The sequence below is a fragment of the Jaculus jaculus genome, chromosome 2, assembly GCF_020740685.1.
Source record: "Jaculus jaculus isolate mJacJac1 chromosome 2, mJacJac1.mat.Y.cur, whole genome shotgun sequence".
NCBI lineage: Eukaryota > Metazoa > Chordata > Mammalia > Rodentia > Dipodidae > Jaculus > Jaculus jaculus.
In genome coordinates, this window is record NC_059103.1 from 12,283,367 (window position 1) to 12,302,966 (window position 19,600).

A 19,600-nucleotide genomic window follows, 5' to 3' on the forward strand; every position below is an offset into this window, starting at 1 on the left:
GTTAGCCAGATGCACAAGGGGGTGCACGCATCTGGAGTTCGTTTACAGTGGCTGGAGGCCCTGACATGCCCATTCCCTCTCTCTCTCTCTCTCTCTCTCTCTCTCTATCTGCCTCTTTTTCTCTCTGTCACTCTCAAATAACTAAATAAAAATGACCAAAAAAAAAAAAAAAAAGGAGGGGCAGGTGTGTGGTACACACCTTTGATTCCAGCACTTGGGAGGCAGAGGTAGGATCGCCGTGAGTTTGAGGCCACCCTGAGACTACATAGTGAATTCCAGGTCAGCATGGGCTAGAGCGAGACCCTACCTCAAAACAAACAAGCAAACAAAATAAGGGCTGGGGAGGTGGCTCAGTGGTTAAAGGGTCTTGTTTGCAAAGCCTGCAGGCCCAGGTTCAAATCCCTAGTACCCATGTAAAGCCAGATGCACAAAGTGGTTTATGCATCTGGAGTGTGTTTGCAGTTGCAAGAAGTCCCGGCATGTCTGTACTCACACCTAAGAGATATATATATGTGTGTGTGTGTGTGTGTGTGTGTGTGTATGTGTGTGTGTGTATATATATATATGTATATATATATATATATACACACACACATATTTGATTTTCAAGGTAGTGTCTCACTCTAGCCCAGGCTGGAATTCAGTCTCAGGCTAGCCTTGAACTCATAGGGATCCTCCTACCTCTGCCTCCCAAGTGCTGGGATTAAAGGCATGCGCCACCACGCCCAACTATGTTTTGTATTTTTGTTTAGAGGTAGGGTTTCACTCTAGCTCAGGCTGACCTGGAATTCAATCTCAAGGTGGCCTCCAACTCATGGCGATCCTTCTAGCTCTGACTCCTGAGTGCTGGGATTAAAGGCATGCGCCATCCCGCCCGGCTCACATCCCCAACTTTTGAACTGACTTGGTAGCTGAAGGCTTTGAACTCTTTTAAAAAAAAATATTTTTATTTATTTATTTGACAGAGAAAGAGGGAGAGAGAGAATGGGCACATCAGGGCCTCCAGCTACTGCAAACGAACTCCAGATGGATGTGCCCCCTTCTGCCTCTGGCTAACGTGCATCCTGGGGAATCGAACCTGGGTTCTTTGGCTTTGCAGGCAAACGCCTTAACTGCTAAGCCATCTTCTCCAGCCGGGCTTTGAACTCTTGATGCTTCTGCTTTCACTGCCCAAGTGCTAAGGTTACAGGTGTGTGCCACACCTGGCTTGTGTCACTTCTTGGTCTATGGTTCCAGTAGCACTGAGGCTCTGGCTGTGTCCCTCCTCACTTCCACAGAGGTGCTCTGCTGTGCCCATGTCTGGGTTGATCAGAGCCCTGCCTCAACTTTAAAAAAATTACGTATATTTGCAAGCAGAAAGAGAAAATGAATATGTGTGGCATCTGGGTCTCTTGCCACTGCAACCAAACTCCAAATGCATGTGCCACTTTGTGTACCTGGCTTGACACAGGCACTGGAGAATCCCATCTGGCTGGCAGGCTTTGCAAGTACCTTTAACCACTGATCCATCCCCCAGCTTCCCTTCACTTTTGCTACTTACTCTTCCCATGTTAGAGCCCTAATTCTTTATATATATATATTTGCAAGCAGAGAGAAAGAGTGGATGCACCAAGGCTTCCAGCTGCTGTGAATGAACTCCAGATGCATGTACCACTTTGTTCATCTGGTTTTACATGGGTACTGGGGAATCAAACCCAGGTCATCAGGCTTTGCAGGCAAGGGCCTAACCACTGAGTCCTTTTGTGGTGGTTTGATTCAGGTGTCCCCCATAAACTTAGGTGCTCTGGATGCTAGGTTCTCCAGCTGATGGCAATTAGAAATTAAAGCCTCCTGGAGGTGGTGTATTGTTGGGGATGGGCTTATGGCTGTTACAGCCATTGTCCCCATGTTAGTGTTTGGCACACTCTCCTGTTGCTATTGTTCACCTTATGTGGGCCAGGGGGTGATGTCCACCCTCTGCTCATGCCATCATTTCCCCCTGCCATCGTGGAGCTTCCCTTAGAACCTGTAAGCCAAAATAAACCTCTTTTTCCCATAAGCTGCTCTTGGTTGGGTGATTTCTACCAGCAATGTGAACCTAACTGCAACACCTTCTCTCTAGCCCTCTTTATTATTATTATTACTCTTTATTATTTTTGTTTTTCAAGGTAGGGTCTCATGCTAGTCCAGGCTGACCTGGAACTCACCCTATAGTCAGGGTGGCCTCGAACTCTCAGCGATCCTCCTACCTCTGCCTCCCGAGTGCTAAGATTAAAGGCATGTGCCACCAAGGCCAGCTAACTCTTATATATATATATATATATATATATATATATATTTTATTTTATTTATCCATTTTGAGAGAGAAAGAGGCAAATAGAATGGGCACACCAGGGCATTCAGCCTCTGCAAACGAACTCCAGATACACATGCCCCCTTGTGCATCTGGCTTATGTGGATACTGGGGAATCAAACCTGGGTCCTTAGGCTTCACAGGCAAGCACCCTAACCACTAAGTAATTGCTCCAAACCAACTTTTTTTTTTTTTTTTTGAGGTAGGGTTTCACTCTAGTCCAGGCTGACCTGGAATTCACTGTGTAGTCTCAGGGTGGCCTTAAACTCACAGCGATCCTCCTACCTCTGCCTCCCGAGTGCTGGGATTAAAGGCGTGCGCCACCACACCAGGCCCAGCTCTTCTTATTTTTTTAAATTTTTATTTTTTATTTGGCAGAGAAAGAGGGGGGAGAAAGAGAATGGGCGCACCAGGGCCTCCAGCCACTGCAAACGAACTCCAGATACACATGCCCCCTTGTGCATCTGGCTAATGTGGGTCCTGGGGAATCAAACCTGGGTCCTTTACCTTTGCAGGCAAACGCCTTAACCGCTAAGCCATCCCTCCAGCCCAAGTCTTCTTATTTTTGATAGTATCTCAGCCCAGGCTCAAAGATGACCTTGGACTCGTGATCCTCCTCCCTCCACCTCCACAGGGCGGGGATTCTGGGTGGGCATGGCTATGCCCACTCTGTGGAGTTCCGGGGCTGTGACCCAGCCAGAGCTACATCTCTAGCCCAGGCCTCTACTCTTGACCCCCCGGGCGTGAGCTTTTAGCTTTAATGTGATTGTGGTTCCTTAAGCCTTTTTTCTCACCACTCTGCACATTTCTTTGCCCAAAACACAGCACTGTTTTCCTCTGACTTACCACAAATAAGCCACACTCCATTGGCACTTCGGAGGCTGGTTTTTTTTTTTGTTTTGTTTTGTTTTGAATCCAAAGGTATCTGACACAATGGGCCACCGGCATGCTGTGCTGCAGGTTTCCAGGCAGAGGGTAGACAGCATTACACAGGCCTGAGGGATGCCCAGCACAGACATGAGACACTGGCGCTGGACCGGTGGGGCCGGCAAGCGCCCTTGGTAGCTGCTGACAACACGCCCGCCTTCTCCTCCACGAGCCCAGACGCTGGACCAGGACTGAGAGCTCCAGCTGCACCTCAGTAGCCTTAAGGCTGCACGGAACCCTGGAAATGCCTCACTTCCCCCTATCTGTTTTTGAGGCAAGGCTTCACACTGTGGCCCAGACTGGCTGTGAGCTCAGGACAACCCTGCCTTGGCCTCCTGAGGGCTAAAATTATAGGCATGAGCCACCATGCCCAGTCACTTCCTGTATGTGAAAACCGGCTCAGTAAATCTTACTTCACAGAGCTGCTGCAAGCGTGAGATGGAAATAGGGATATTTAGCAAAATACTTGACAGAGCTTGACACATGGAGGTATTCAATAAACAATCCTTTCCCCCCTCTTTTTACTGGTGCTGGGGGTTGAACCCAGGGCCTTCCACATGCTGGGCAAGCACTCTTATCACTGAGCCATATCCCTAGTTCTCTTTACATCTTTTAAATATTTTATTTTTATTTATTTATTTATTTGACAGAGGAGGGGGGGATGAGCACACCAGGGCCTCCAGCCATTGCAAACGAACTCCAGATGCGTGCACCCTCTTGTGCATCTGGCTAACTTGGGTCCTGGGGAATCAAACCTGGGTCCTTTGATTTTGTAGGCAAATGCCTTAAGCATTAAGCCATCCCTCCAACCCACTACATTTTTTTTTTTTTTATTTTGAGGCCAGGGTCTTGTAACATATATAGCCCAGGCAGGCCTTGAACGTTCAATCCTCCTGCCTCATCCTCCCAAGTAGCTGGGATGATGGGCTTCTGCCACCAAGCCCAGCTTCAATAAATAATTCTTGTCAAGAAAATCATCACTTGGATACAACCTTCCTCAGAAGGCCACGATGTGGGATGCCTTCCCCAGACTGTCTCAGGGCATGGTGACTCTAGACAACTGCTTGGAGTCTGCAGGCCCTGGGTTGCTCAGGGCCCCCGGGTACACTGTGCCAGCACAGCCGACAGGATTGGGAGCCTGTACCCCCTGCGAGGCCCCTGCAGAAGCTGGGTATGTGTTGGAGGAGTTGGGGTTTGGACTAAAGTGGTTCTGCACGTAGCACAGGCCAGAGGCAGGCTGGTATGGAGGCAAGCTGGGCATGTGTCCAGGCGGGCAGCCTGGCCAGGAGGTCACGTTCTGGGTGCTGTTATGCTGCATCAGGGCAACAGGGTGGCTTGGGGACAGGTGAGGGTAGCAGTTCTGTGTGGGATAGGTGCCGGGCACAGGGTTCAGCCTGGAAAGGAGTAAGAGAGAGAGCGGTTATTCTGTTGGCAGTGACGAGGGACCAGGTCATCCCGGAGAATGAAGGAGGCAGCCCTGTGCTCTAGGTTCCAAATGAGGAGCAAGGTAGGTTCTTCTTGCTGTCTTGTAGGTTTTTGTTTGTTTGTTTGTTTGTTTTGAGGTAGGATCTCGCTCTAGGCCAGGCTGACCTGGAATTCACTATGCAGTCTCAGGGTGGCCTTGAACTCATGGCGATCCCCCTACCACTGCTTCCCAAGTGTGGGATTAAAAGCGTGCACCGCTGTGTCTGGCTTTTTTCTGGGGGTGGGGGGAGGGAAAGCCATCTCAAGTAACCCAGGCTAGCCTCAAATTCACTATAAGGCAGAGAATGATCATGAACTTCTGATTCTCCTGCCTCTACTCCTCAAGTGCCAGGACTACGAGCCTGCTCTGCCATGGGTAGCTTGTGTGGGGGTGTAATGAAACCTAGGCCCTGCTGAAAGGTCGATTGTAACACAAAACGATGGCCAGCGAATGAGGCAGTGGTATGAAGGGCCACTGAGTCTGTGGCAGAGGCCACCTAGCAGCACAGTAACCATGCGGACAGGACTGGGTCCTGGTAGGCAGTGTGCTGTGTCTGGCTTTGCCATTCCATACAACTGTGTGGGCTCACAGAACAGCACAGGGCTCGCTCCTACAACATGTGGCAGGACCTTTCTACCACAGCCCCAAGAGGGAGGACTTGTTGGCTGCAGGAGTCAGCAGGACAGATGGAGGAGCTGTCTAGGCTAAGTTAAAGACTCCACCACAGTTGGCATGGTGACACACACCTGTCATCCCAGCTCCCAAAAGGCTGAGGCATGAAGGGCCAGAGTCTGAGGCTGGCCTGGGCTACACAGCAAGACTATGTCACAGAAAAAGAACAAAAGACCCACCATAGGTCACACGCTGGGATGACGACAGGAATACGTGAGGATTTTGTCCTTTAGATCTTGTGCCAAGTTCCAAATGTGTGCAATTGAATGCCAACACCACCGAGGTTTTGGTTGGTGACTTACTTGAATGTGTACCTATTTTAACTAAAACTTGACCTTTTAAAGCAGTTGCTTAAGTCCAGGTACAGGGTACTTTAGGTACCACTTTCATTTTTTAAACAATATATTTGTTTATTTGATAGGAGAAAGAGAATGGGCGTGCCAGGGCCTCTAGCCATTGCAAACGAACTCCAGATACATGCACCCCCTTGTGTATCTGGCTAATGTGGGTTCTGGGGAATCAAACCTGGGTCCTTTGGCTTTGCAAGCAAATGCTTTAACCACTAAGCCATCCCTCCAGCCCAAGGTACCACTTTCTGAAGCTTTAAGATCTTTTACTTCTGGGCTGAGGAAATTGCTCAGTGGTTAAGGCACTTGCCTGTGAAGCCTAGGGACCCAGGTTGATTCCCCAAGAACTATGTAAGCCAGATACACAAGGTGGCGCATGTGTCTGGAATTCATTTGCAGTGGTTGGAGGCCCTGGTGCACCCATTCTCTCTCTCTTTCTCTGCCTCTTTCTCTCATAAATAAATAAATGAACAAAAATTTTCTTTTTCTATTTTTATTTATTTATTTATTTGAGAGCTACAGACAGAGAGAGAAAGAGGCAGATAGATAGAGAATGGGTGCGCCAAGGCCTCCAACCACTGCAAACTTCCAGATGCATGCGCCACCTTGTACATCTGGCTTATGAGGGTTTTGGGGAATCAAGCCTCAAATCTAGGTCCTTAGACTTCACAGGCAAGTGTTTAGCTGCTAAGCCATCTCTCCAGCCCAATAAATAAACATTTTCTCAAAAAAAAAAAAAAATCTTTTGGCCAGACATGGTGGCACACGCCTTTAAATCCAGCACTTGGAAGACAGAGGTAGGAGGATCTCCATGAATTCAAGGCCAGCCTGAGACTACATAGTGAGTTCTAGGTCAGCCTAGGCTGGAGCAAGACACTTCCTTGAAAAACAAACAAGTCAAGTGTGATGGCACAGCCTTTAATCCCAGCACTTGGGAGGCAGAGGTAGGAGGAATACTATGAGTTCAAGGCCAGCCTGAGACTACATAGTGAATTCCTGGGCAGCCTGGGCTAGAGCGAGACCCAACCTTGAAAAACAAACAAACAAACAACAAAAACCCAATATCCAAACCAACTTTGTCAACAAGTTCAAGCAGAGACAAAACTATCCACGTGGCCATCTTACAAAAATCAACATGCATGTCGTAATGCCCTCCATGACCCGGTGTTAGGGTGCCGAAACATCATGTTCTGTTCTGATCCTCTGTCTCCTTCACCTCTTCAGCAGTTTCCTACAAGCATGTGCCTCAACTGGTTCATGTTCTGGTCTGATGCCCACACAGGTCCTGGCCATGAAGGACCAGTCACCAGCCACGTGAGGAACAAAGGAACGCCTGCCTGTCCCCAAGAAGTGGCTTCAGAGGCCAACAATAACCAGGCAGGGACTGCTGGGGCCCAGCGGGCAGCTCCCTCCATTCACCAGGATTGTGGGCTCAGACTGCTATTACCGAGGGGACCCTGCGGGGGAGGGCTCTCTACTCCAAGACCCTGAGGACTCGGTTCTCGCAGAGATGTGTGTGTGCAGTATGTGTAGCATGTGTATGCATGTGTGTGTCTGAGGAGAACACAGGGTGTCTCCTCTATCACTTACCACTTGGTTCCTTGAAACAAAGTCTCTCATTGAACCTGGCGCTGCTGGGATTTTGTTTTGTTTTGTTTTTCTATTCACACTGGCTGATGAGTGAGCCCCAGTCTCTATACAGGACTGGGGCTCTGGGTGTGGGGCCATGCTCAGCTGTTTACATGGGTTCTCGAGCATCAAACTCAGGGTGCTTGCACTCTAACCTGCTGATCCATCTTCCCTGCCTGCCTGCTAGGATAATCTTGCGTGATAGATAAACACTACAATGAGCCATAACCCCAGCCCTTGATTTTTTTATTTTTTTGTTTTTTCAAGGCAGGGTCTCGCTCTTGCCCAGGCTGACCTGGAATTCACTATGTAGTCTCAGGGTGGCCTTAAATTCAGAGATCCTCCCTCCTACCTCTACCTCCTGAGTGGTGGGACTAAAGGCGTGAGCCACCATGCCCAATGTTGTCTTTTGAACAGGGTCACTTTAGGTAAAGCACTCAATCTTCCTGCCTCAAGCTTCCAGGTTGGCACGACAGGTGGGGTGTACAATAGCCTGCTCTCCCTGGAATTAAACGTGCTCAAAAAGCACTGAGCTGGGAAACAGGAAGGAGCTTCAGCACTGCACGCACTTGGGCACAGCTTCCTGGTCGGCACTGGGAGTGGAGGGCAAATGCTGGGTGATGGCAGAGCAGGCCAGTGGCAGCTTTCAGATTTCTTAGCCAGGTCCTTCGGCAGGGACCACAGAAGGAAAGTCCCAGGGGTGAAATCTCAGCAGGGGCAAAAGCCAGAGGACACAAGTGGCGAGGCGGTGTGGGCAGAGGAAAGGGCTGGGGACTTCCGGGCAGAAGGCCCTGGGCCTGGACTGGGCTCTTCCTTTGACTTCGTTCCAGAAAGAAAGTGAGAGGTCCCAGGAGCTCTGGCGGATTGCCCAGCTCTTTCCACCAGAGACGGAACAAACCTGGACTGGAAAGCAACCTCACCCGCTCCTCTGAGTGGCCTCGTAACCCTACTCTCAGGCCTCCTGTCCTGTCATCTGCCATTCAGACTATCTGAAGATTTAATGAGAGCTACATGTCATGGCTCAGCGTGATCTGCAGAGAGCACTCGTCCACGCTGAAGAGTTAAGAACATTCACCGGTCTCCGCGTGACTCGGGATTCCATGCAGGCGTCCTCAATGCCTTCCCTCTAACCTCCTGCCGGCCTCCTCCTCCACCACGGGGAGATTATGTGTGCACACACTTTTGTCTGTCTTTGAAGTTCTGGGGTTGGAACCCAGTGCTTTGTGGGTGCTGGGCAAGTACTCTACTGCTGAGCCACATCCCAGCCTCTCCCTGGGGGATCCTAGGAAGGAGCTCTAGCATTGAGCTATACCTACAGCCTCTACCTGTCCACAGATGTGAAAGCATGGCCCCTTTCCAGCTCCTTTATCACCCAAGAGGCACCTGCCACCCCCTCTACAGGGCCTAGAGTCGCTTTCAGACGAGACTGAGAGCTGGCCATGGGATTGCGTCTAGAACTGGGGAGGAGGCAAGAGGACTGAGTGCAAATTCCAGGCCACCTCTGGCTATGTAAGACCCTAACTGAAAAAAAAAAACAAACCAAGACTGGGGTGTCGCTCAATAGAAGCACACTTATCTACTATGAGTAAGGGCTCGGCTCCTACCCTGAGCAGTGCAAAAACAGAAAACTGGGCTGGAAAGATGGCTCTGCAGTTAAGGGGCTTGTGTGCAAAGCCTGACTGCCAGGGTTTTAATTCCCCGTGTAAAGCCAGATGCACAAAGTGGCGTATGCATCTGGAGTTCATTTGCAGTAGCACCAATTCTCTCTCTCTCTTCTTGCAAATAAACAAATGAACAGGAAAGAAGGGAAGGAGGAAGCGAAGGAGGGAGGGAGGGAAGTAAATGGGAGCTAGAGAGAGAACTTAGCAGTTAAAGCACTTGCCTGCAAAGCCAACAGACTCACATTTGACTCCTCAGGACCCATGTAAGCCAGATGCATAAGGTGGCACATGCGTCTGGAGTTCATTTGCAGTGTCTAGGGGCCCTAGTTTGCCCATTCTCTATTTGCCTCTCTCCCAAATAAATAAATTAATTTTTAAAAAATGAATGAAAGAAAACAAAACCAAACAGCAAACTGACCGAGAAGGAGGAGCTCGGCCACTCACCTCCGGCTCTGGGCGGCTCTTCTTTCGGCTGAAGAGCCCGAGACGTACTTGAGCGCGGACACCCTCCTCAGGAGGCTGAAGGGGAACTTCTGGTCGAGCCTCAGTGCTGCTCGCTCTGAGAGGTCGAAGGAGTAGCAGTAGGTGAGGCCATCTGAGGTGGGAGCATTAAGTAAAAGTGAAGGCAGCATGAGGGACCCGCGCTCCCTCTTACTCTCTGGAGTACGCCATGAGCGCTCACCCCACACAGCCTGGGGAACTTCCCCCGCAGGAGAAACACGGAGTTGACCTCCCAGGGAACAACGCCCACTACCACCCTCATGGTCACAAGACAGCACGCACCTATCCTTATAGCAGGAAGCCATACGGTTGTCTTAATATCCACCAGGGGGGACTGACACATTCTTATAATTGTCCCAAATCATAGGTGCCCTGCCTCAATGTGACCAAGGCTTCACATGGTCTCTTTGGGGAGAGGACTGGGGAACAGAGTCTTGCTATGTAGTCCAGGCATCAACTTGCAAACCTCCTGCCTCAGACTTCTGAGTGCTGGGATTACAGGTGTGTACAACACACCAAGTTCCATGTGGCATGCTCTGCAAGCATTTTCCCCAATGGGTCACCATCCCTGGTGACTTGTCAGTACCTCAAACTACCACTGTCTACATGGCCACAAAGATTTAGATTTCATTTCTTCTCCAAACATTAAGCATCTATTTTATGCCTCAGGGAAGTACAGGCTGAGTATTCCTGACCAAAAAATGGCTAGGGGTGCTGAAGCGGTGCCTTAGCAGTTAAGGCGCTTGCCTGTGAAGTCTAAGAACCCAGGTTCGATTCTCCAGGTCCCACATAAGTCAGATGCACAAGGTGGTACATGTATCTGGAGTTCGTCTGCAGTGGCTAGAAGTCCTGGTGTGCCCATTCTCTCTCTTTCCCTCCCTCTCTGTCTCTAATAAATAAATAAAACTAAGGACTTAAAAATATTTTTAAAAATGGCTGGGGGCTACTGGGATGGTTTAACGATTAAGGTGCTTGCCTGAGAAGCCTAAGGACCCTTGTTCAATTCCCAGGACCCACGTAAGCCAGATGCACATGGTGATACATGCATCTGGAGCTTGTTTGCAGTGGCTGGAGGCTCTGGCACACCCATTCTATCTGTTTCTTTCTCCTCTCTCACTCTCTAATAAATAAAATAATAAAAAATGATTGAGATAAAAGGTTTGGGATTTTGGAATATTTCCATATGCAAAACGAGATAGCTTGGAAACAGAACCTAATTTTTTTTCCCCTTTTGGCTTTTCAAGGTAGGATCTTGCACTAGCCCAGGATGGCCTTGAACTCACAGTGATCCTTCCTACCTCTGCCTCTTGAGTGTCAGGATTTAAATGTGTACACCACTACACCTGGTTAGAGCCCAGGTTTCAACACAAAATTCATTTATGGAGCCGGGCATGGTGGCGCACGCCTTTAATCCCAGCACTCGGAAGACAGAGGTAAGAGGATTGCCTTGACTTTGAGGCCACCCTGAGATTACATAGTGAATTTCAGGTCAGCCTGAGCCAGAGTGAGACCCTACCTCGAAGAACCAAAGAAAAAAAATCATCATTATGGTTCACTTATACCTTAGAAAGAATGAAGGTGATTTTATGCAATATTTTTAGTGCATCCATGCTCTCTTTGCGACCCAGCACAGCACATTCCACTGTGGTGCTGTGTTAGGGCTCAAAAAGCTTCAGATTCAGGGTCGGGTATACTGTTTGCCTGGCAAGCTTGAGGACCGGAGTTCTCTCACCCGAACGGTAACAAAACTGGGTGTCATGGCATTTATGGTAATCCCAGCAAGGAGGCGGAGACAGCTGCATCCCGGGGCTCGCTGGCCAGCCAGTGAAGTTTATTTGGTGAACTTTAGGTCAGTGAGACCCAGCCTCAAAAAGGATGGACAGTGGGGCTGGAGAGATGGCTCAGCAGTTAAGGCGCTTGCGTGAAAAACCTAACGACCTGGTTTTAACCACTCAGTACCCACATAAAGCCCGATGCAAAACGACGCATGCATCTGGAGTTTGCAGCAGCTGGAGGTCCTGCAGTGCCCATTCTCTCTCTCCTTGCAAATAAATAAATAAATAACAATTTAAAAAGATGGATAGTGCTTAAGGAATAACAACCAAGGTTATCCTCTGGCCTCCACATACATGCAGACACGTATGCACCTACACACACGTGCACCTGCACACACACGAACACCCAACACACACACCAGAAAACACAAGTCAGTATATTTGTTAATTGGCTGTGCTAACTTGGCATGGGAAGCCAGCCATGTTGGTATTTTGTATGTGTGCGTTTATGGGCATGGGCATGCCATGGTACCCATGCAGAGGTCAGAGGACAACCTCGGGGTGTTGGTCCTCTCCTTCCATCTTATTTGCTGCCCAGAAAGCAAGGCTAGCCGGCCTACGAGTATGAGAACCTCCTGACCCCACCTTCCACTGCCACAGGCACTTTGGGGTTACACATGAGCGTGCCACTTTTGTGTCCAGACTTATGTGGGTACTGGGGATCTGAACTCGGGTTGGCAGGCCTGCAAAGCGAAATGCCCACTGAACCATCTCCCCGGCACCCGCCCTGGTGTTTCCCAAAGGAGTTCTGGTCCCGAGTCGGGAGGGGGGCCGTCCTACTCTACGTGGTGTTCCAGGCTGACGGCAGGCCCGAGGTCGCCTGCACTGTGTGAGAGCCGCCACTCTCTACCTATGTGACTCCCCAGACCCTCCAGGCGGGTTTGCCCTTTGGCATAGCTTGGTTATACCGTTGTCTTCTGAGAAGGATACATGTCAGCCCAATCAAAAGGCCGCAGACATTACTCAGGAAGGAAGTATGAGGAATGAGCCAAGAGGCGCCCAGCAGGAGGAAGGGCACGAAGGTGGAGGGCACGACTACACCAAACACGAGGGCCCGCCTCATCCGGGAGCGGATGGAGGTGACGCCCAGCATGGCAAAGGCCACGGGAGTGAACCCTCTGGCGTCCTCCACCTCCCCCAGCTTCGACAGCGATGACACACTCTCCATGGACAGGTAGATGATAGCGGTGAAGATGGTGAAGATCAAGGTGAAGAAGCAATGACGGACGGTGCCCACGGTCCTCTCGAAGCTGCCAGCGAAGCGCCAGATGACGAGGGTGCCGCAGAGCAGGGAGACTGGGCTCTCATAGACAAAGATGTAGGTCACCAGCCTGTAAACTAAAGAGGGGGCGGGGTTAGCGGCCAGATGTGGGATCACTCCAAGGAGGGACAGCCAGGTTTCTAGCCAGTAGGAGAGGGAGAGTTGGGGCTGGGGATGTGGCTCAGTTGGCAGAGTGCTTGTCTAGCACGCACAGAGCCCTGGGTGCCATCCCCAGCACCACATAACTGTGAGCGGTGGCACACACCTGTCATCCCAACATTGGAAAGATATAGGCAAGAAGATGGGAAGTTCAAGGTCATCCTCAGCTACATAGCAAGCTGAAGCCTAGCCTGGGATATATGAGACTCAAAACAGGGAAGGGGGCTGAAGAGATGGCTCAGTGGTTAAGGTGCCTGCCTATGAAGCCTACAGACCCAACTTCAATTCCCCAGTACCCATGTAAGCCAGATGTACAAGCTGACATGTGCGCCTGGAATTTGTTTGCAATGGTTAGAGGCCCTGGTGTGCCCATTCTCTTTCTATCTGCCTCTTTCTCTCTCTCTCTCTCAAATAAATAACTAAACAAATAAAATATATATTTTGTTAAATGAGGTGGGCGTTGTGGCAAATGTCTTTAATCCCAGCACTCAGGAGGCAGAGGTAGGAGGATCTCCGGGAGTTCGAGACCAGCCTGAGACTACACAGTAAATTCCACACCAGTCTGGGAATGAGACCCTACCTTGAAAACCCAAAGTAATAATAATGATAATAATAAAAACTAAAACTAAAACAAAACAGGAAAGGGAAGGTATCATGGAGGGCTAGCAGGGAAGGCCCCACATCTCCTCTGTGCTCCTTACCGTGGCTGGAGGGATGGAATCAAAAACCAATATCCACGTGGGGAAAAGACAACTTCTATACATGGAGTGGTTTTTGGTCCTTTCAAGTGTTCTCTCACCTTTTTTAAAATTTTTCTTCAATTTTCATACTGACCAATCTCACTGGCCAGTGTGAGAGTTAAATAATTTGAACAGCTTCAGGGTGAATTGAGTGGGGTCACTTAACACTCTGGGTACCAGTCTCAGCAGTAATCCTGACCTCTCCTTCCACAGAGGCTGTTCAGAGGAAGAGAAAAGGGACCGTGAATTATTTTGCAGCTAGAAGAATTAACAGGCTAACATGAATCACATAGATACAGGAATTAGAAGTTTGTCTTAAAAGTGTGGATTCAAACTGGGCATGGTGGCACACGCCCTTAATCCCAGCACTCAGGAGGCAGAGGTAGGAGGATCTCTGTGAGTTCAAGGCCACCCTGAGACTACATAGTGAATTCCAGGCCAGCCTGGGCTAGAGTGAGACTCTACCTTAAAAAAAAAAAAAAAAAAAAAAAGAAAGTATGGATTCAATGGGCTAGAAAGATGGCTTAGTGGTTAAGGCACTTGCCTGCAAAGCCTAAGGTTCAATTCCCCAGTACCCACACACCAGATGCACAAGGTAGCACATGCATCTGGAGTTCGTTTGCTGGAGACCCTGGTGCGCCCATTCTCTCTTTCTCTTTCTCTCCCTCTCTCAAATAAATAAAGAAAAAAAAATAAGTATGGATTCAATTTTATAGGTACAGCTAAGCTTTATAAGCAATAAACAACAAAGAGTTGTACCTTTTTTTTTCTCTTTCCAACACTATGGTTGCCCCAGGCTGGTCTAGAATTTGCTATGGACACCAGGTAGGCCTCAAGCCTAGAGCAAGCCTCCTGTCTTCTGAGGACAGGTGTGGAGCTAGTATATCTGGCTCTTGATCGCATGTGTGTGTTTGGCGTGCGTGCCTGCTCACATGTATGCACTCACACATGGATGCATAGGGAGGGCACAGGCTGACGTCAGATGTCTTCCTCAGCTGCTGTCCACTTTATATACTAAGGCATGACCACTCGCTTGAACCCACAAATCACCAGTCTGGCTAGTCTAGTGAGCCAGTTTGCCTCCGAAATCCCATCTCCACCTCCTGAACTCTGGGGTTATAGGTGGCCACCGGCACACCCACCCAGCACTTACGCGGGGGCTGGAGGTCTGAGTCTGAGCGCGGGTCCTTAGGCTTGTGCTCCTTTGTGCTTTATCCCAAGCCGCCTACCCTGCTCTTCTTGCTTTAGATAAGGATTTGCTATGTACCTCAGGTGGGTCTGAAACCCATGATCCTTTTATCTCAGCTAGGGTTACACTGGGTTTGCACTTTTATCTTTTCTAAACATAAGGTATCTCTAATATACTTTTGTTTTGTTTTTCAAGGTGGGGTCTCCCTCTGGCCCAGGCTGACCTGGAATTTGCTATGTTGTCTCAGGCTGGCTCCAAACTCATGGTGATCCTCCTACCTCTGCCTTCCGAGCGCTGGGATTAAACATATGGCTTCTAACATACTTTTATACCTTCACAAACGGAAGCACTAATATGAAAGAGGGAGAAACTGGATTTGGAGGAGTAAAGACTTGGAGTGCAATCTTGGCTCAACCAGGCTGGATGAGCTCAGTCAAGTTCAAAGCCTGGGTCCTCACAGCTTCAGTTATTTATTTATTGGAGAGAGGGAGAGAGGGAGAGGGAGACAGAATGGGTGTGACAGGGCTTCCAGCCAATGCAAATGAATTCCAGATGCATGCGCCACCTTGTGCATCCTGGCTTACATGTGTCCTGGGGAATTGAACCGAGGTCCTTTCGCTTTGCAAGCAAGCACCTTAACCACTAAGCCATCTCTCCAGTCCATGGCTTCAGTTTTCCTCACTGTAAAGTAACACTGTTAAGACTTGAGGCCTTCAGAAGCTTTCAATTGTTCACAAACCCTACACCCAGAGGCTAACTCAGTATGGTCATACACACCTGTAATGCCAGCACTCGGGAGGCTGAGGCCAGAGGATCACAAGTTGAACGTCACCTTAGGCTACATGGTTGTGTTCAAGTTCAGTTTGGGCTACATGGTGAGATCTAGGCCAGCTTGGGCTAAATAACAGACCCAGTATCAAAAGAAAGACAGAGCTCACCTGGCCTGGTGGCGCACACCTTTAATCCCAGCACCTGGAGCCAGAGGTAGGAGGATCGCTGAGAGTTCGAGGCCACCCTGAGAGTACATAGTGAATTCCAGGTCAGCCTGAGCTACAGTGAGAGCCTACCTCAAAAAAAAAAAAAAAAAGAAAAAGAAAGACAGACAAGGCTGGAGAGATGGCTCAGCATTTACAGTGCTTGCCTGAAGAGTCTAACAATGAGGGTTTGATTCCCAGGACCCATGTAAGCTAGGAGCACAAGGTGGCGAATGCATCTGGAGTTCATTTGCAGTGGCTGAAGGGCCTGGTACGCCCATTCTTTCTGTCTGTCTCCTCTCTACCTCTCTCTGTTTGCAAATAAATACACTGTAAACCGAAATTAAAAAAAAAAAAAGATAAGAAAGGAGGAAGGGGAGGAGAAAAAAAAGGTAAGGAAAGAAAGGAAGTGGGAGCCTCAGTGTAGGCTAGCATTTTGCTGTCTATGAAAAGTGCTGTAGAGATGGCTTAGTGGTTAAATGCTTGCCTGTGAAGCCTAAGGAACTCGGTTTGATTCCCCACTACCCATGTAAAGCGAGGTGCATAAAGAGGCTCATGCATCTGGAGTTCATTTGCAGTGGCATTCTCATTTTCTCTCTCTCTCTCTCTCTCTCTCTCTAAATAAATAAATAAATAAATAATTTGGACTTGAGAGATGGCTTAGCAGTTAAGGCACTTGTCTGCAAAGTCAAAGGACCCAGGTTCGATTCCCCACCCAGGTACGATTCGCCAGGACCCACGTAAGCCAGATGCACATGGTGGCACACACATCTGGAGTTCATTTGCAGTGGCTGAAGGCCCTGGTGCATCCTTTCTCCCTCCCTCTATCTGCCCCTTTCTGTCTCTCAAACAAAAGAGATTATATATGCCAAGATCCAAGTTCCAAAAGATCACATAGGTTCTTATCTCAATCGTATGATTTAAATAGCTCTGTGGTTCTCTGTACTGAGCCTCAATTTCATATAAATAATGGGCAATTTAATACGGCCTTATATCATGAGATCGCTTTGAGGATTAAATGAAATCAATGCATGGGAGAGTTTGGTAAAATAGCAGGGGTAATCCAGACTCGCCCCGTTCCTCCTCAGAAAAGAATGAGGAACAAAAAGACTGGGAATGTCTTTTATGAGTGGATGTTTATAGTTAACTGGTGTGCAGAAACTTCTCTCCCCTGAGAAAGCAAAGCACCTTAACCAAAGGCAGACTATGCCCAGCCCTTCCCTTCCATGAGCTGGGAATTACAGGAATTAAGAGACTCTAAATCTCAAGAGAAGGCATTAGTCATTGGATAGAAACAGACAAAGCTTAATTGTCACGAGAAAGGTGAGAGGCATTTTATTTCTTTATTGGTCCTTGGGGCCTCGGCCTTACGCGGATGGGGGAGTGTGTTTATGAATGAAAGAAAGAGCTTTATCCTCGCGGGGACACAACCTGGGTAAGGCAGGAGGTGACAGAGAAGGGGCCAATTGCGGGCAGGGTGACAGGATTGGTGAAGACCACGATGAGGGCTCAAAGAGACAGGGGTGGAATATGGAGATGGGGTGGAGGGCGGCCAGGAGATGATGCTGGAGGCTGGACCAGCGGGTGTGAAGAAAGGTGTGACACGCACGGAGACCGGGAATAAGCTGGCGTTGCGACAGGGATGGCACACTTGGGAGGTGGAACCTAGGGACACGCCAAGTCTGTGGACACAGGGCCCTCGGGACCCCGCCGAGGCTCACCTTGCCAGTTGCGCAGGGCCTCGGACCGCAGGGAAAGCCCCGAAGGCGCCACAGGCTGCTGCAGCAGCCACAGGCGAGGCCCCGACACCAGCAGCGACAGCAAGGCGGTGAAGAACGTGGCGGATGGCACCTCGGGACACGACCACCGACTGCGACACGCCGGCCCGGAGGAGGCCATGACAGACACCGCAACCCTCCCACCCTAGTTCCCGCGCTCCCGGCCTCTGCAATTTCCTCTGGTCTCTCCTAGCAACATCCGAAGCTCAGACAGGAAGTCCCGCCTTCCCAGGCCCCGCCCCGCGCCCAGAAGTCCAATCGGATAACGCCAACCGGCTCTTCGCGGCGCAAGGGAAGCCGGGAGATGTAGTTCGACCCTTCCCTCTGGCGCTCTCCCCAGGCTGCTTTCCAGGCTCTAAGTATTCCAGCCGCAAACTTTGAGTTCTTCCTTTCCAACGCTTATGATTATGAAGTCTTTCGGTCCGTCAAAGCGTTCCTTTTTCGGGGTGTGTGCGTGTGGTGTATGTGTGACAGATGCATGCACCCTGTGTGCACGCATGAGGAGGTCAGAGGAATATGTCCTCCTCCAAGACTCTTCCTCCTTATTTCCCTGAGACAAAAAATCTCTCACAGAACCTTGAACTCCCAATTTTTAAAATAATATTTTACTTAGCTGGGCATGGTGGCGCACGTCTCTAATCCCAGCACTCGGGAGGCAGAGGTAGGAGGATCGCTGAGAGTTCGAGGCCACCCTCGAGTGAAAACCCTACCTCAAAAAACAAACAACAATAAAAAAAAAAATATTTTATTTATTTATTTGAGAGAAAGAGAGAGAAAGAATGGGCACGCCAGGAACTTCAGCCACTGCAAACGAACTCCAGACCCATGTGCCACCTGTTGGCTTAGGTGGATCCTGGGGAATTGAACCTGGGTCCTTTGGCTTTGCAGGCAAGTGCCTTAAACGCTAAGCCATCTCTCCAGCCTTTTCCCTTTCTTTTGGTAGTTTGTTTTCAGGCAGGTTCTCATTGTAGCCGAGGCTGACCTGGAACCCAGAACTCACTGTGTAGTCCCAGGTTGGCCTTGAACTCACAGTGATCCTACCTCTGCCTTCCTGAGTGCTGGGATTAAAGGTGTGTGTCACTATGCCTGGCTTTTTTTTTCCCCTGAGGTAGGGTCTCACTCTAGCTCAGGATGACCTGGAATTCACTCTGTAGTCCCAGGTTAGCCTTGAACTCATGGAGATCCTCCTACCTCTGCCTCCCAAGTGCTGGGATTAAAGGCAGGCGCCACCACACCAGGGTCCTTTGGCTTTGCAGGCAAAGGCCTTAACCACTAAGCCATCACCCCAGCCCATGCTTGACTTTTTCTGTGGGTACTAGGTTGGAGATCAGGTCCTCATGCTTGTATAGCAAGCATCTTTACCTACTGAGTAATCTCACATGTGCACACACACACACACACACACACACACACACACGCACACACGCACACCTGTATAATCTACCTGTCGAGAGAAGTGTGTCTCCAAGGTGATTCTAAACCTAGTCAATTTGCCAATGAATGTTAATCATCATAAAGACTAATAATTGCTTAGCTGAGTTGTTTTTTTTTTTTCAAGGTAGAGTCTCACTGTAGCTCAGGCTGACCTGGAATTCACTGTATAGCCTGGGGCTGGCCTCCAACCAACAGTGACCCTCCTAACTCAGCCTCCTGAGTGCTGGGATTACAAACATGTGACACCAAGCCCAGCTCAGCTGTGATTTTAAGTCAATCAGAGGCAAGTGAAGCACAAGTGCTCAAAGTTCTCTATGCGCTGATGCCGTCCCTGTGCCTCTCAGAAGCAGCCGGTACTTGCTCTGCGCCTGCTTCGTAGTTCTGACTTCATCCGGGTTCTGCAGTCTCCTTATGGGACAGCTGGAGACTCAGTTCTTAAAATGCTGTGGTCAGGGCTGGAGAGATGGCTCAGCGGTTAAGTGCTTACCTGTGAAGCCTAAGGACCCCGGATCGAGGCTTGATTCCCCACGACCCACGTTAGCCAGATGCACAAGGGGGCGCACGCGTCTGGAGTTCGTTTGCAGTGGCTGATAGCCCTGGCGCACCCATTCTCTCTCTATATATGTCTCTTTCTCTCTCTCTCTCTCTCCCCCCTCCTCTCTTTCTCTCTCAATAAATAAAAGCAAACAAAAAAAA

General features: G+C 49.5%; 1 protein-coding gene across 3 annotated transcripts; it reads right to left on the reverse strand.

Annotated features, from left to right (window-relative positions):
- Window positions 1–4,085: 4,085 nt before the first annotated feature.
- On the reverse strand, window positions 4,086–17,627 carry Rhbdd2 (rhomboid domain containing 2). 3 transcript variants are annotated; one of them, XM_045143729.1, is made up of 5 exons: window positions 17,414–17,543; window positions 13,589–13,745; window positions 12,300–12,707; window positions 9,478–9,628; window positions 4,086–4,653 (listed from the first exon to the last, which is right to left on the reverse strand). In XM_045143729.1, the coding sequence occupies exons 3-5, from the start codon at window positions 12,535–12,537 to the stop codon at window positions 4,296–4,298; spliced, it is 747 nt and encodes a 248-aa protein (XP_044999664.1). In that variant the 5' UTR covers window positions 12,538–12,707; window positions 13,589–13,745; window positions 17,414–17,543; the 3' UTR covers window positions 4,086–4,295. The 3 variants fall into 3 exon arrangements, with proteins under 3 accessions (XP_044999664.1, XP_044999663.1, XP_004666326.1); XM_045143728.1 differs by having other exon boundaries at window positions 13,491–13,745; XM_004666269.2 differs by lacking the exon at window positions 13,589–13,745 and having other exon boundaries at window positions 17,414–17,627.
- Window positions 17,628–19,600: the final 1,973 nt, after the last annotated feature.